This window comes from Zophobas morio, unplaced genomic scaffold, assembly GCF_036711695.1.
Source record: "Zophobas morio isolate AGI-343-1 ecotype UQ-CSIRO unplaced genomic scaffold, CSIRO_AGI_Zmor_V1 ptg000011l, whole genome shotgun sequence".
Classification (NCBI taxonomy): domain Eukaryota; kingdom Metazoa; phylum Arthropoda; class Insecta; order Coleoptera; family Tenebrionidae; genus Zophobas; species Zophobas morio.
In genome coordinates this window covers 13153525-13171424 of record NW_026972116.1, presented here as the reverse complement: position 1 = coordinate 13171424, position 17900 = coordinate 13153525, and the positions used below count along the sequence as shown (strand labels likewise).

General features: G+C 39.0%; 2 protein-coding genes across 4 annotated transcripts in view; both read right to left on the bottom strand.

Moving 5' to 3' along the window:
- The window catches only part of LOC135126978 (uncharacterized protein), a 35607-nt gene extending 33590 nt beyond the window's left edge, over nucleotides 1–2017 (bottom strand). For all 3 annotated transcript variants that reach the window (XM_064053245.1, XM_064053246.1, XM_064053247.1), the window contains exon 1: nucleotides 1587–2017. The gene's annotated coding sequence lies outside the window, so the exon portion shown is untranslated. The remainder of the gene's footprint in view (nucleotides 1–1586) is intronic.
- Nucleotides 2018–4563: 2546 nt separating this feature from the next.
- On the bottom strand, nucleotides 4564–10670 carry LOC135126975 (calmodulin). Its single transcript, XM_064053242.1, has 4 exons — nucleotides 10554–10670; nucleotides 10175–10349; nucleotides 5710–5952; nucleotides 4564–4767 (listed from the first exon to the last, which is right to left on the bottom strand). Exons 1-4 carry the CDS (start codon nucleotides 10554–10556, stop codon nucleotides 4739–4741), a joined length of 450 nt encoding a protein of 149 aa, XP_063909312.1. The 5' UTR covers nucleotides 10557–10670; the 3' UTR covers nucleotides 4564–4738.
- Nucleotides 10671–17900: the final 7230 nt, after the last annotated feature.

Below are 17900 nucleotides of genomic sequence, written 5' to 3'. Positions count from 1 at the left end.
GAGTACGAAGAAATAGGTCTCCCTTTTCCGTCTGTCTGTCTGTCTGCCGTCATGGATTTTTATTAGACAGATAATCTCCGAAAGTACTAGGCCGACTGTTTCAAATTTTGTATTTATATTAGAAATATCATGTAGATGGTAAAACGCTAACCAAAATTTGTCTAATCATCCCCACCAATAATGTGATGAAGTCACTTCAAAGTTGTAGATAGTAAATGGGTTTTGAATTGTATGAAATAACATAGTCCTACACATGTACTTCTTTATGACTCCGTGTTGAGTTTTTACCCGAAACGTCCAGATTTTTAGAAAAAAAATCAAAATTTAAAACATTTTCCAATTTAATTTTGAATTTGCAAAACCGAGTGCTTTGACCAAGTTTTCATGTCTATTAAATTTGAAATAAATTATTAACATTTATAAATAATATTTTTGTGTATTTGTTGTAACCCTAGTTCCAATATCCATCCCCTGAAAATTTTAAGGCAATTTAAACTAAATAACTATAATTGTTACTGTGTACACCAAATTATATAGTTGTATTTATTTATACACATAAAAACGCACATTTTCCATCATAAGTAACTAAGCTGATATTTATAAACATAATACCTATATTTAGCGCGACTTTTTTTATTTAACCAAGTTCGTATCGCTTCCGGTTTTCGAAACCACAATATGTACTAAGATAAAAATTTACCATCCTGTATAACAGCAATCAAATTATAATAAAATTAAATTGTTTTGTAGATGATAAGAGAATGAAAGTATATATTTTCTTTCTTCTTTAATTCTCATTGTTCTAATAATAACATATTTTAAAACTCCAGAAAATATTTTGACTTTTCTTGACGTAGGTATTATTTAATTGAATAGTCAAGTTAATTACGAAGTCATCAACCAAAGTTAGTACCTACATACAAAGAAACGTCATTTGCGTCAAAATTTTCTGGAAATTTGTATATATTATAAGTTACACTCAGACATGAGTTAGCCAGTTCATTTCATGTCAAGTGATAATTCAAATTTACATCAGATCTATCACTTGTGTCATTCTCATTATATTCTGACATTTAAGTGTAGTGGTTAAGCTTCAAAATTTTAACAAATTAAATGTGGGCTATTGTTGCGAATCCACTTTATTGTCACTATAAATTTTGTCTGTGACTTTAATTATACCTACTATTGTGTAATGTACCAGACTTTTTATTTATGTATTCAATCACACAAAAACGGACCACAGTGTCCATCCGTTTCCGATTTCCTAGACCACAACAGTAAAACCACAAAAATTTACCATCCTGTACACAGCAATCGGGATACAATGAAATGAAACATTTTTGTAAAGGAGACGACAATTAAAACACAGAAAAATGTTTTCTTCCATTCTTATTGTCCATATCAATCATAAAACCTCAAATCCCGTACAACTTTTTGAGCCGAAATGTCCCAATTTCACCCTCTCCCACCTGCCCGAATCAGAACCCCTCATTCACACAGGCGCAATGTTCCCGATGTCCAAACGTGAGCACCCAAGGTGAAAGCGGCATTTAAATGTAACGAATAAAAGCTAGAATCGATATTACCTTGTTAACGAATTGATTGCGGCGAAACTAGAGTGGTGTAATAAAGGCCTCATTAAGGTGAATCAGTGGTTGCGTCCCCCGATTAGCATAAAACAACGTAATCTGGCGACACCATACACTATTAATATCCACGGTCACGGCGTCGCGACGCTACCGACGGCGACGGTGCGGTTCTGCTGCTGAAGAGTTGAGTCCGGCGATACGACTCGGACGAATCCATCTATTTATAAAAGGTGCGCGGAAATATTACTCACACGAGGTAGGTCAGTGGTGAGACGCACCTGGTGGTCGCGAACGCCGAGTGACCTGGATTATACAGGGTGGAGAGGGAAAAGTGGACCTTTGAAAAAAGGAAGTGTTGAGGTTTCACTGTATTGCTTGGGTGCCACTACTTGCCAAGACAATGCTCAGAAAGTTTTCAAATATAATAAAAGTGTCAACGTGTTTTTTTTTATTTTTACGACTGCATAACGTGTCTTAAATAAATCTTATGAATCAGACGGACAATAGAGGGAAAGTGAAACGTTTGAGAGTCACTGTTATTAAGATGAACTTGGCCCTCAAACACGGTTGTGAATAAATGTTATCAAGGTTTTGCGCGTTTTGCAGTTCTTTGTCAGAAAGAAACTGCGAATTTCGATTAAACAATGTTACAACCGTCCATGATTTTAGCATTAAATAAAACTAACGAACCTTATGCCAAGGGCTCTAATTTTATCTTTAGCCAGTTTTCTTAACAAATGCATTCGATGAGTGGCTCCCAATATGTTTTGTTTTTCTTCTCATTTTATTAAATTTCTCCTATATTTGGTAAAGTTTAGCAATTCTTACACTGTTCTATTAGTACCTAATTCTGCAGATGATTGTATGTGAAACAATTTCTATCAAACAAATCAAAAATAAACACTTTCTTAAAAAATATGTGTATTCTTTATAGACGAAATCCTTCGGTTTAAGCACTTTCTTTTTTAACTTATGGCTGTCTCCACCTATATGGTAATGTTAACCAAAATAAACATAAAAACGAACTGCAAACCATATACTTTCAAATTTCTTCCTAAAATTAACTTACCTATTTAAAAAACCGTTTGCGTGTCCAAATTTTTTGTAAAAATGGAACATCTTTTACAAATATGCAACATTATCGTTATTGTAATGCTTCAGAAATGAAGGGTTGCAGTAAGAGAACATCACACACAATTTTTACGTACTTATTAATACGCAGCAGATAATCTTACGAAGTCAAGGAACATTAAATCCTATAATGGAGATTACATCCGAAAGTTACACAATCAGTTTTTGAATAAATAAGTGATCTCATCTGTTGTGTGAAGGAAGGAAATATATTTTAATTAATGTTTTAAATAATCTGTAAGAAAACTTCATCGTTTGGAAAATTTTAATGATAGTGAGTTGTTCTTGTGATATTTTGTAAAATATAATTTTAATACATTTTTAGTAGTATTTATGTGTATGCACTTGGAGTGAGATTTACTAAATTACTGTCAAATGATGTCATCATTTTTTTGACAGTTTGTTCAAAATATTTGGCATACACACTATATTTATTTCGTATTCGTATTTTACCAAACGTTTAAATCACCATGATTTCCACTTTTTATTTTGTGCCTCGTTTTGATGTTGTTTTTTGATTAACTGATTATGATTACTCATAAATATCTTGCAAAAGATTCATTTGACCATCAAAGGCAACTGGTATTGGGTCCTTTTTTCGTCATCTGGCGTATTAGATGTAATTTTCAAAATTCGCTCAAATTTAATTACAATGGACGATTGGTGAAAATGAAAAAGATCTTTTTCGAGTTTGGACTGTGGACAAGAACGAAAATTTTGTGGCGCTAAAGGTGAACGGCGAATAGTTAAAATGCACACTACTAAAAATATTACAACGCGCATGCGTCGTGTGCCAACTTACTTACGTTTTCTTAAGTCAAACACGCCACCTTCCTTTCCGAATTTTTGTTACAGCAATGTGAATGATGACAATGAATCGATCCTTCACTATCACAACCTACGTAAAATTATGGAAAAAGAATATGAAACCCACTTTTCGGAAAAAAATTCTGCAAATCAATTACTATGAAAAGTAATAAAAAAAAAATCTCAACATTTTTAAAATCAAGATTTCATGAAATTGCAGTTTGAAAATTGTGCGATTTTGGTGTATAGTGATTTTTTACACTACATGTGTTATGTCTGTTTGTCGTTCATCATCGGGTATCAATTTGGGGCTAATAATTTCCTGTGCAAAAATGTAGGTTTTTGTTAGTCAGTTCTCAAGCAATGTTTTCTTGTTTTAAGTATTCACTGTGTGCTTACAATTTCGGGTAAGAACAGAAAGCGGCTTTAAAATGTTTATTTCAAAATAAGGAAAAATATTTAACACAAAAATTGTCCTAATATAGCAATATTTAGTAACTCTAAAAACGGGTATGATAAACAATCACTAGATAAATAATTTTTAGTCACATTTATTTCAAATTTAAACATCTAATAATTTCACATTGTAACCGATGACAGTTTGTCTTACCTATAAATAAAATAAATAAAACAAGTCAGTAATAAAAAATGACGAGGCTGACTGACGAAAAAAAAGTGTCTATTTGGTTATACACTGGAAAATCCTAACTATTTAAATGTAAAACCTACAATAGAGGAGATGAGGGGATGATGACGATAACAGAACCATGACGTAATGAAAACAAGGGGATACATACTATAGTTAAGTGCACAGATGTATGTTTGGATCACAAAGTATGAAACATGAAACTCTGAGTGTATCTAAGTCTGTGTATCCCCTAAACTAACACCGAAAGAACGACTTAATAAGTACAATTTCATACTTTGTGAATAACGAGAACGACTCAACTAGACATGTAGCACAGAAGTTTGAAACAGTATAGAGGATGCTTGGTGTTGCACCTTCCAAACAAATATATTACAAAAATTTACACAATTATATTAATTTATAAATATTTATTATTAATTAAAGTTGTCTTGTAAAATTAAATAACGATTAAGTTTTTCACTTTAGTGGCCCGGCAGCCAAGCAAAAAGTTCAAGATGTTGAAATTGTAGATAATGGGCCGGGATGAAACAATGGAAAGCTGAAATGCAAACTGCTCTACTCTTCATTTTGAGGTCATCATGGTCACGAACTCTGTAAAGAAAAACACACTTTAATCGATCCGATCCCCGGTACGTCCGCACAACATAATCCCAACGTAATAAACAAGAGTGTTGGGTGCAATACATTCATAAGTGAGATCACGTTAGTTGGTACGGATGGTTCAATATTAGCGGAATTGATGGAAATATTACAGCATGAATCGCACTATGCAAACCGACAGTCTTCCAAAGGTGTCATTTAATTTAATTCTCTGGATTTTTATAGCGTCGCGAAGGTACTAAAAGTTAATTTTATTTTTCTTTCTTAAAGACCCGTTTATGCGGCACTGAATTTAAAATGAAATTTAAAACGAGTATGAACCACTCCATGGAAGTCGTCTCGTCTTAAAGTCGCTTTATCATCCCGAACATTGGAAGACTACCTTGGCACCGTCGATTAGTCCATGTTATCACAATATCTACACACTGAAAAAATGCAGTCAACGTATTTGGAAATGTGCTTCACATTCTAACCATAAAAAGCGAATAGACGTCATAACCAAGAGTGCTTAAGACAGTGACAGGGAGGAACAGTAACATAATAACATGCCACTAAGCACATTCCCAAAGCAAGACTACAACTGACCAGCTCGAAGCATGTGTGGCTGAGTACCGACTGAAAACTATGAGAGCTAGAGCTCGGAAATCTGCAAAGGAACACTACCAGTCATACCTTCCTGGTCTAGAACACATCTTCAACAAAAAATCAACAAAAAAGAGCTATACATTCGCAAGAAAGTAGTGTGATGATAGACAACGCGAGAACGCGGCCCATGATGAATGATACTTTTCTCGATACTTACAAAGAAAATTTCGACAGAGCTGGTATAGCTTGCTCTGTTATTTATTTACGTAATTTTTTTCAGAATTGTACAAAACCCACCACCAGAAACAAAAAATAAACAACGACACACACAAAAACAATCATTTTTACCTTCGTAATTGACCTGGCCGTCGCCGTCGATATCGGCCTCTCTGATCATTTCGTCGACCTCTTCGTCGGTCAGTTTTTCACCGAGGTTGGTCATCACGTGACGCAACTCAGCCGCTGAAATAAAACCGTTGCCGTCTTTATCAAATACTCGGAATGCCTCGCGAATTTCTTCTTCACTATCGGTGTCTTTCATTTTACGGGCCATCATCGTAAGGAACTCAGGGAAGTCGATTGTACCGTTACCTAGAAAATTTTTAATTGGTTAGAAAGTGTAGACACCTATTGTTTATCATTACTATCTATCGTTATTTATAAATTACACAATCACGACTTTCAACCGAATCTTTCGCTTATTGGACACGAGGGTTTTGTAACGGTAGTGTTTCAAAAATTAGATAGATAGTAGATAAGGTTGTCACACCAAACAAATAGATATATATTTTTTAAGAACTGTGTATTTATTTTACATGAACACTCCTGGTCGCAAGGACAAGCTACCAATAACTTGGAACAAGTGTTCGACATACGTTGTTTATTCATATATTACTTTAAGTAAGCAAGTAAATTTAGAGTGATGGTAAATCTTGCATATCCAATGTGGTTTCAATATGAAACCGACACTATTATTTTAATTTTAAAAACAATTTGGTATTCAATCAATTAATTCAATAAGAACACAGGTAACCTAGAATATGCCACAAAATGGCAAAAAATGTATGCTAAGCAACTCATTAGTCATTAGCTAAAAAGCCATTATTACAATCAACACAACCTGTTACACAATGACAAATCGCAAAAAAATATTTTCCAGTAAGAGTCTAAGGTCACCTAAGACGCAATTACTTAAATCAATCGATATTGTTGTCGAGTGTCAACCTTGAAAAAGTTTTAAAAAATGTTTCGCATCCCCCTAAAAGTAAAACTTTTGTTCATTCAATAAAAAAAATCTTCGGAATATGATTCAAGTTTTCGACAGTTCCATTTTCTTAACCCACAAAAAACCTTGATAACCACATAACTTATTCATACGGATCACATATAAAAAAGGATCCATATTTTTCATACTTCACACAATGAATCATTATTGACTCATGCCAAAAAGTTGTCTTCAAAGGCACGGAGTTCATAAAATAACGAGAGCACTTCGTTATCGGTACGGTCATAAATACAAAAATAACGTACTACCAAAAACATAAAATATACAACTGGAAAACAATTTAATCACTTATTAGAAACCATTATGTTACTTTACCGCCGTAATTATACCCCATTACCGATAAGCAAATCTTATGTTTCCACAAATAAGACTCTTTCATGTAACTGGACCAAACATCCCCGAGCGTCCAGTAATAATAAATCCATAAAAATTTATAGCCTCTATATCCAGTGGTGCCAATTTGTCCCCAATTAACTTCCATCGCTCATTATCGCGTTTTACTCGTTTTCCTTTTCAAGTAGGCGGCTTACACAGGAACCCAACCACAAATTATCTCGTTGCATAATCACGAAAAACAAACCAACATTTTGTTTGTTGTTTTTGCACTAGTTTATTCATGGCCCATTTCGCCGACTTTTGTATGCTTTGATTGTTCTTGACTTTTACGCGAGTAAACAAAACCATTACTAAAAAAGTTTTGTTATTAAATTGCGCACATAAACAAACCCTTAAATCAACCCTAGGTCAACAACAAAAAAATCGTGCGTATGCGATACCGATTTCCTTCGCACAGTTAAACCTATTAAAATTCATAGCGTAATCTTTGCCTTTATGGTCCATCATAGTAGGCTTACAAGTGCGAACTGTCAATGAATAATAAATAAGTATTTCGCAAATTATCTTGGGGGTTCCGTGGGGTAATTGTGCCGCTGCATGGTTAACGTGACTCTATATTACAACAGTGCAAAGACAGATGAGATAAGATTACTAATTGATGGCGATATTGATTTTTAGGTTGGTACACGTGACCTCGACACTTCATTTTTGCTCTGCGAGGTTGGCAATGTCGCTGATTTGCAGAAACAAGCTACGAACTACGTTAGATTTTTTCTCGCAAAGTGTAACATGACTCAAGATTTGGCTCGTTACCACATCGATGACTAAAATTTCAAACAGCACCAAACATTTACCAAACTTAAAAGTGTCCAATGTTTACAACTTCAAAACTTGGATCGAAAATTAGAATTGTGAACTTTTCGACTTGAATTTATTAAAATACCATGTCTATATGCATTTTTTAAGAACTTTCGCGCCATCCTGAAATAGAAAATGGCACTTAGTGAGTAATGCATCAATAATTTTAAGCTGTTTAAATGTCATAGAGAAAATGACTAAAGCTGTTGAAATTGCAGCTACTTAGGATGGTGGCTTTTAGCAACCTCTTTAATGTGGACATTTTTTCGATTAATGGAGTACATGAAGTACATAAATCTGGAGATGTCAGTTACCTTTGCAGTGGCATTTGTTACGAAATCATAAACCGACAAAGTGACTGGCAATTTAATTAGAAGTCCCTTGATTAGATAAAAATATGCAATTTCGCCACCATATTTTAATTAATTGCAAGCGCAAAAGTAATTTTTTTAAATATCTTAATAAGAATTTGACGTTCATACATTTTTATTACGGAGAAATTAAGACAAACTGGATTTGATTAATGAGTAAATTCTGACAATGAACTTGTTAAGTATTCATCATGTTTATTTAGATCAACATATGGGAATAAATGAATTGCAGTACTTAAAACAAATCCGAAAAATATTATTCGATTTTTTTATATTTTTTTTTTTTTTTGTAAAAAACAAGAACTGTAAAAACTGTCCACGCACATTTATAATACGATAGTTCTGATGTTACAAGCCATGTTATCAAAAATATAAAGCTTAAAACAATCTAAAACGGTGCATGCTGTGATATTTCAAAATGTGTTTGCCAACAAATCACCCACTTACGAATTGTTTAAAAATAAATTGTGAAAACTTTCGCGATTAATTTTGATTTTACACGAATATCTATCTTACAAATAAAACAAAACAAGCCCATGTATAGTCGAATCTATAGTTTCATGTTTTCGTGGATTCTTGAACCAGATTTGGACATCAAAGAGCTGAATAAGTGTGACAACAACTTTTCTCAATAATTCATTTTTAGCATCATCGTAAATAATGTTTCCAAAAACAATTATAAAATTCTAAACATACCTTACCTGTTTGGCTTTAAATTTTTACCGTAAATCGCCAGCTTCCCACCGTTTATATATCTATTTCAACATTTTTTTTTTGCAATCGGAAGATTTATTTATTTTAGCAGCATGGACATGCACAATATATCGATAAATCTCTTTTATATTAATACACCCTAAGCTTTCAAATGATTAACATTTTACGACTTAGATACATAAGCTAATGGAGTCAACCATGTTGACAAACGAACTGTAAAATAATATTTACCATGTGATGGCGTAGGTTTTTATGTTACAAGTTGAAAATGAGATGTAGTGGTATACAAACGTCATATGGGACAATAATGTGCAAATGTTACACAAATTAAAACGTTGTTAAAAAGTAACAAAAATGATTGTTTTATAAGTGTTTTTTAATTTCCGAGTTGACATTTGTTTTTGTGTTTATTCAAAAGAAGTTGTTTCGTAAAATCTGATACAGTCCAACTTGGTAATACGAATATACTGAACAGAACTCTGATTATAGACTCCTGGTCCTTTAGAGGCGACGTCACAGTATGGTACTGTAATGTTTGGAAGGAAATAAATGTTCTATGAATGGATTAAAATAGTGTTTTGGTTAGGCCCAATTTTGCATGTGTCAACACTTGACATTTGCTGTCATGGTGGCGGCACTGGGTCAAGTCACGGCCCACTGGATTTAGAGCTACTGGAACAGCAAGTTCGTATAAAAATAGTCTCTGTGAAGAATCATCTATTTTTGTTTTTTTCCTAAAACGATAATAATAGGTGCAAAAAGTTCCGTTCTAGTTATTTATCGTATTAGTCATCAAAGTTTACAATGTACAAATGACGTTATAGTAAGTCACTTTCAAATCTGCTGCCAACTGTGATCCAGCTTAATAATTGAAGTGATTTTTTTAATAAAGACCGTCGCAATGAAATATCGATGACGCATTTAGTGATAAGCCCATTCCTAGTAGGAATTTAGTATCAGGATTAACTGTGTTCGCAATTTTATCAGCGTTCTAGTCAATTGGAAAATTTGTATAGAACAATGCAGTAAATTATCGCTTTATTATCGATACTAAAATAGAGACGAAACACTTATACTTTGGCTGTTTTGATAACGGTTATCATTACATCACATTCGCCTTTTTCTTGTAAAAATAAACCCACCGTTACGACAACAATCAAATCGCAGTCAACAGATGGTCATTTTTTTACGTTGGCAGCAGCAGAGAGAAAAAAAACAGGAATTTAGCGGGCCGCCTCTTTCGACTCACCATCAGCGTCCACCTCGTTGATCATGTCCTGGAGCTCTGCCTCCGTAGGGTTCTGCCCCAGCGACCTCATCACCGTCCCCAACTCTTTCGTGGTGATTGTGCCATCGCCGTCTTTGTCAAACAACGAGAAGGCCTCCTTGAACTCGGCGATCTGCTCCTCAGTGAGTTGGTCAGCCTAGAAAGCAAACACCCTGTACATTCCGCCGCTTTAAATTTGGCAATCCAACGTCCGCATTGCGGTAAAATAATTTACCGGTTTACGGAAACACCGATTTGACAGGTATATACAAAGTCTTCAGCCGGAAATATCCGGGCGAAAGCGGGCCATCCGCTCCCGCCGCCCCCATAGATCCCCCCACGGCCCCGCGGGGCCCCTTACCATGGCTGTATTTGCACCAAAAGGACACACTCAACAAAATTCGGGCACACAAACGGCACTGACAACTGTTCCTGTCAGAGTGCACCAGCCAACTGTCTGCGTCTGAGTCTTTTCTCGTTTTGTTTAGGATGGGGCGGGTGGGGGGGCCACCGCCAAAGCGCAACGGTGCGGCTACGACACAACCGAGTAAATATTCCTACGCCGCCACCGCTTCGTCCCAGCACCGGAGCGCCGCTCCCGCCGTCCCCGAGGGCCCCCGGCGCGTCCGGGGCGCCCCGACGAGCTGCCCTTTTTGAAATGGGCGCGTTCGTGCGGCTGCTTGTCCGGCGCTACTTTTCCTCGCGGAGCTTCCGCCACGTTTGAACGTAGGGCGCGGCTTGTTTACAACGTACGAAAGTGCGAGGCTGCGATCCGATTGGTCGATATGTACCTGCAATGCGTCAAGCGGCGGCTGAGAGCACGCGGCGGCGGCTGAAGTTACGGCGTGATGCGTCGGCCGCTGGAGCGAGCGGGTGCGGCAGTCGTGTTGCGACGGAGGCGGCGGAAACGCCCCCCGGCGGATGGACCGATGCAACAAATGATGTGGTGGTTGCGTGATGGTTTTTTTGGGCTTTGATGAGGCCGCCGGGCTGGGATTGTTGGCTGATGGTTGATGGTTGCTGGTCACGGGGGTGGGGTGGGGGTTTGTTTGTTTGTTGTTTTTCACATGTATGGAGAAAAGCGGAATGAGCATGGTTGGGCGGTTGACGTGTGACGAGCGGGTGGTGGGTTAGTGGGTGAAAGTAAAAAGGGGTTCTATTTAAAGAATTCTGAATTTTTTTTGTTTATTTTTTTGGGGGTGACGAACGTAAAATAAGGGAGGGATGTGATATATTAAACGGGCTTTTTTTTAATAACTACTTTATGAGCTCTGGATTATTTTACAAAACAATTTAGTGCTGAAGAATGACGTAGAGGAAACCAGGTTAATGTCGTTGGCTGGATATTTATGTCCATTTCGTGTTACTATTCGTATGCGAATTAAGTGGACGATAATTAAGAAGACGCTTTATATATGTTGTAATGTAATGTTATTTGTTTTTTAACAATTTTAGAAATGCTCAATATTTCTGTTGTCACATTTTTTAAAATTTGTATTACTTAATGTTAAATACTGGATATAAAAATTTCGCATTAACGACTGCATAACTTCATTTTTCTTGTAGTTTCACAACTTGCAAAATACGAAAATCTAAGTTTCTGCTTGTTTGTCTTCTTCCTACTAAACAACTAATCACCATAGTGAACAATAACAAATACTAATGTATATTTAGAGATAATCTTAACGAGAATTAAACTCTACCAAACATTCATCCCTTTCCCTTTCAAAAGATATGACGTCGTTCGTTACTGACCTTCAAGAAGTATACCTATGTAGATGTTAAAACGGCGGTCATAAGGTTTGCACATTAACAATTTTTGGTATTATATGACGAACTATTGATACAAAGGAGTTTCATAAAATTTGTACAATTAAATTGTATAATTGATGTCAGAAAGTGCGGATTTCTTCAGTTAAAAATTCACTTTTCTAGACTAGAAAAATTTACGTAAATATAAAAATTATTTCTTAACTATGCAGTGAAAAATCTACGCTTAAAATCAGCATATGAAGTTATTTATTTTAGTTTATAAATAAATTGTATAATACACTTTAAGTAGCCCAATGGTTTTTTGGGCTTTGATGAGGCCATCGGCGTGGGGGTTGATGGTTGCTGGTTGCTGGGGTGAAGTGCGGGTTTGTTTGTTTATTGTTTTTCACATGCATGAATAAAAGCAGAATAAATATAATTGAGCGGTTGACATGTGTGACGAGCGGGTGTTGGGTTGTTGGGTGAAAATAAAAAGGGGTTCTGTTTAGAGAAATGTGATTTTATTTTATTTTTTTTTTGGATGTCAAAAACAAAATAGGGAACTTGATGAAATATTAAACGGTCTTATATTAATAATTAGTTTATAATTACAATGATTTTACAAAACAATTTAGTGCGAAGAGCGACGTAGGGGAAACCAGGTTAATCTCATTCGGGTACCTAGTTGAATAGCGTAATGAAGTTTTTACAATTTATGTCAGAAACTGCAAGGATTTCTTTGGAATTTAAAGACTTATAACACTGTTGTAAGTAATGATGAAAAGTTGGTTGTATTGTGTACGTAGTAATTTTTTAATTTATAAATAAATATTATATTACACTTTTGGTTCTAAAATAATTTATTAGTAAAAATTGTTGATTTATTTTTAATTTCCGTGGACGACATTACACTAACTTTACCTACAGTACCTACATGTTGTAAGACCCATCAAAATTATTGAATTTATTTTGCTTATAGTTATCACCACAAATCATTAACCATCTGAAAAAAAAATCTGAAAGATACATAATACATCTGAAATCTGGTATTATGTGCACGTTATTAATATGGGTTTTATCTTAAATTGCTCAGACAAAGTTTTTCTAAGAAACTGAATCAATATACTGTTGTGGAAATGACTAACACCAGGTAGGGTTTCTCTATAGTTTATTTACAAACGGATATCTTACACGTGGAACCGGAGACGGTACCCATCTTCTTCGTTTCGATGTCGGCGGCAGAAGAAAGTACTTGCCGTACTCGCGCCTCCTTGTGTCCCCAGTTGGTCTCTGCGTCGGCGCCAGGCTAACCAATCACGAGTGGTGTTCGGTGAGCATATTGAGTTGCCTACTCGTAGGCGAGAGGAAGTAGTACGTGTGCGTTGTGTTGCCTACATTAACATCACAGCAACGCCACATACCCCCCCCCAAGTAACGGGTGACAGCTGTCAAAACGGCTGTCAGTTGTCATTCTCTGAAACGTGCGGGGAGCGTTGACCTGCGGCCTGACCTGGTGGTTTGAGTAACTTCCTGTGTTCGTACTGGGGATGGAGCCGGTGGTGGTTCTGGTTCTTGGAGAATAAAAGCGGGTTTTACTCTGTCGATATTCACTGTTGTTTCCCTACCGCCTACATTGACCTTTATTGTCTTAGCAGTACGAGACAGAACAAGGTGTGGACCGGTGTAGGGCTGTTGGAGCGGTCTTCGCACGGTGTCGTCTCTTAGGAAAACATGGCTACATTTACTGAGCTCTGTGTGGACGAAGGTGCTTTGCCTAATGTGGTGCGACGCTGGAGTTGGGCGAAGTTTCCTCATGTGGTCCCGTAGTTTTTCTACAAAGGTAGTGGGTTCTACGGATCTGTCGATATTGCTGAAAAAGAATTCGCCTGGGACTTTCAGTTGCGTTCCGTAGGTCAGCTCTGCTGGTGAGTGGCCGATGTCTTCTTTGATGGCTGTACGTAACCCTAATAATACTGTAGGTAGAACGTCTAGCCAACTTTCTGCTTCATGGCACATGATGGCTGCCTTCATGGTTCGATGCCATCTCTCGATAAGGCCGTTGCTCTGGGGCCTATATGGCGTCGTCCGAGAGCGCTGAATGCCCAAAATTTTCGCCAAGGCATTCATGGTGGATGCTTCAAATTGTCGCCCTTGGTCGGTTGTAATTTGTCTTGGGCAACCGAATCTTGAAATCCATGTTTCGTAGAATGTCTTGGCGACTGTCTCTGCGGTCATGTCGGTCATGGGTGCGATCTCTGGCCACCTGGTGAAACGGTCAGACATAGTGAGGCAATACCTGTAGCTTTGAGAGGGAGGTAGCGGACCTACTATATCGATGTGCACATGTTGGAACCGTTCTGTGACGTCATCGAAATGCTGTAATGGGGCTTTGGTGTGTCGGCCAACTTTGGATCGCTGGCAAGGGATGCAGCTTCGTGCCCACTTCATTATGTGACTCTCCATAAATGGCCACACAAATCGCTTCTTGATGAGCTTACTGGTCGCTCGGCCGCTGGGGTGTGAGAGGTTGTGAAATCCTTCAAAAATTACTTTTCTCGAATCTTGTGGAACGTATGGTCTAACCACCCCCGTTGACGTGTCACACCAGATAGCTTTCTGGCCGGCCTGTGGGGTGAGTTTTTCTAACCGCAGGCTTGTTGTATCAGAGTTTAAAAGTGCTTTTAGTTCGGCGTCTTTTTCTTGTTCCTTGGCTAAGTCGTCGGTGTCAATGAACGTAGGAGTTGTGATTTCATTGACCCTTGAAAGTGTGTCTGCAACTGTGTTTTGTTCTCCTGAAATGTGGATAATGTTGGTAGAAAACTGGCCGATGAAATCTAGCTGCCTGACTTGTCTTGGGGATGCTTTGCCTGCTTTCTGCTGAAACGCGTAGATGAGGGGTTTGTGGTCGGTGAGTATGCAAAAGTCTCTGCCTTCCACCATGTGCCTGAAGAATTTTATGGTTTCGTAAACTGCAAGCAGCTCACGATCGTATGCGCTGTAGTTGCGCTGCTCCTTGCTAAGTTTTCTGGAGAAGAAACCTAAAGGTTGCCAGGTCCCATTGGAGTGCTGCTCTAGTACGCCCCCGATTGCGTAATCAGAAGCATCGGTGATAATTCTGAGCGGCAGATTTTCGGCGGGATGTGCCAGAAGCGCGGCGTTGGCTAACTCTGTCTTGCACGTTTCAAAAGCGGCTTCAGCTTCTTCTGTCCACTCGACTATTGTTTTGTCATTCTTCCGCGCGTTGTTCAGATATTGGTGAAGTGGTGTTTGGGTCTGGGCTGCGTGGGGAATGAAACGTCGGTAGAAGTTGATCATGCCAAGGAACCGTCGCAGATCTTGAACTGTCTTTGGTTTGGGGAATTCGCGGATTGCACTGACCGACGTCTCAAGTGGTTTGGTTCCACTCCCGGAAATCGTATGTCCTAAATATTTCACTTCGGCTTCACCAAACACGCACTTGGTCGGGTTAATCACTATGTGATGCTCCCGTAACCTAGAAAATAACATTTTTAGATGTTCGACGTGCTCTGCTTCATCTCGGGAGAACACTAAGATGTCGTCTATATACACGTAGCAGAAATCAAGGTCACTTATTAGAGAGTTCAGGTGTCTTTGGAAAGTCTGTGCGGCATTACGTAGTCCGAACGTCATAACTGTAAACTCGAAGAGCCCGAACGGAGTGCACACGGCTGTTTTAGGAACGTCTTCTTCAGCCACGGGAATTTGGTGGTATGCGCGCACTAGGTCTATGGTGGAGAACACACTTTTACCTTCGAGTCTGTAGGTGAAGTCCTGTATATGAGGGATGGGGTAGCTGTCAGGCACTGTCACGTTGTTTAGGCGCCTATAGTCGCCACATGGACGCCATTCACCAGGGAGTTTCTTTGGGACAAGGTGAAGCGGACTAGCCCAAGGGCTCTTGGATGGTCGGCACCAGCCCTGTTCCATCATATATTGGAATTCGGCTTTCGCCACTCTCAACTTCTCGGGTGCAAGCCTGCGAGGAGCTTCTGCGACCGGGGGACCTCTGGTGATGATGTGGTGGAACACGTTGCCCCTGTGCTTCGTTCCAGGTGGCGGTGGGCGTGTAATTTCTGCGAAATCCGCTAGCAGTGCGTGATATGGCGTCGTCTTGGCCACTGTCGTGATCTGAGGCGACTTGCATATAGCCAGGGTTCCGCGAGTTGATAAGAGGGTGGCTGCGTCTACGAGGCGTCGGTTGCGGAGATCAGGTAGGAGGTTGTGATGCCTCAGGAAGTCTGCTCCGATGATGGGTTTGCCTACGTCTGCCACTATAAATACCCACTTGAACAGACGTTTCAGCTTGAGATCAAGGAACATTAGCTTTTGGCCGTATGTTCTGATCGCGCTGTCGTTGGCCGCGAAGAGCGTTGTCTCAGCTGGGCTGAGATGTTGTCTGCCTGAGAACAATCTCTTGGGTAACACGGAAACTTCTGCCCCCGTGTCGATTAAATATCGGGTACCTGATTTTGGGTCGGTGATGAAGAGGCGTTGTGTTTGCGCTGCGTCGTGGACCACCTCAATCGTCGACGGCGCCTCTAGTTTAACGGCCTTTTGTAGTCACAGGGTTTGGCGCATCTTCTGGCGTTTGCTCCGAACCGATTGTGATAATAGCAGATATTATCGTCCTGCGGATTCGACCTTGACCTAAATTTGGCGCGATTCCAGTTTTCGCCTTGCCCATGGCGCCTTCTGTCGTCTGCGAGTTGGTTTACTGTGGTCGATAAAGTTACGAACTGCTTCTGCAGTGCCGTAATGGCGGCAGCCATTCCATCTTCTTGCGCCGATGTAACGGTTTGAGAGGCGTGCGCGGAGGTACCGCGATTTAGGGCACCAATATTTGCTGTGATGGCGCTGGTATGGTGGATTTCGGTCAATTTGTCCGCTATGGTCGCCATTTTGTCCAGCGTTTCTTTATCATTTGCGGCGAGGATCATCTGTAGTTGTTTTTCGGGGGTGTCTGCATAGGCGGCGATCAATCTGGATTTTATGCTTTCGTACTTTGTCTCTTCTGTTGGGGGGTTGGCGACCAAATCGGCAACCGGCTGGAGCGTCGCGCAGTCTAAGGCGGTTACCACGGTCCAGTACTTGGTCTGGTCGGACCTGATTCTCGCGCAATTAAATTGGGCTTCGACTTGTGCAAACCAAAGCACCGGGTCTCGCTGCCAGAATGTCGGTAGCTTCAGATTTGAACCACTTCTTACCTCATCAAGGGCTTGTTTGTTGGAGATGGTAGCCAGTTGTGTCTGGAACTGGCAAATTATTTCTTGTTGTTCCTGCAGTTTCTTTTGCATTTCTTCCATGGTGCTAGCTCTTCCTATTTTCTTTCCGGGGTCACCAATGTGGAAATGACTAACACCAGGTAGGGTTTCTCTATAGTTTATTTACAAACGGATATCTTACACGTGGAACCGGAGACGGTACCCATCTTCTTCGTTTCGATGTCGGCGGCAGAAGAAAGTACTTGCCGTACTCGCGCCTCCTTGTGTCCCCAGTTGGTCTCTGCGTCGGCGCCAGGCTAACCAATCACGAGTGGTGTTCGGTGAGCATATTGAGTTGCCTACTCGTAGGCGAGAGGAAGTAGTACGTGTGCGTTGTGTTGCCTACATTAACATCACAGCAACGCCACACTGTAATGGATACTTCAGAAATAGCTCGTTTAAATTCCATGAAATTTTAAGAATTCAGGCACGTTAAAATTAGTATTTGCACATATCAAAATTAAAGTATTTTATCTCGATAAACAAGTTGGTGACGTCATCTTATAAAATTATTATGCCCTACAGGTTGACTTAAGATTAAAGATTTGTTCACTATTTAATACAGGAAATGAGTAAATAACTTTTACTTATGCTCCGTAATCCCTGAAACAGAGTTGATATTTTTCCACCATTTCAAAGTTTGTTCGTAATTTCTGTGGTGAAGTTTTAAACTG

Coding starts and splice junctions, on each gene's coding strand:
- LOC135126975 (XM_064053242.1), bottom strand. Junction 5,953..10,174: donor CAACGAGGTGGACGCTGATG/GTGAGTCGAAAG, acceptor AAAATTTTCTAG/GTAACGGTACAATCGACTTC. Junction 4,768..5,709: donor CGGCCAGGTCAATTACGAAG/GTAAAAATGATT, acceptor TTTTCTTTACAG/AGTTCGTGACCATGATGACC.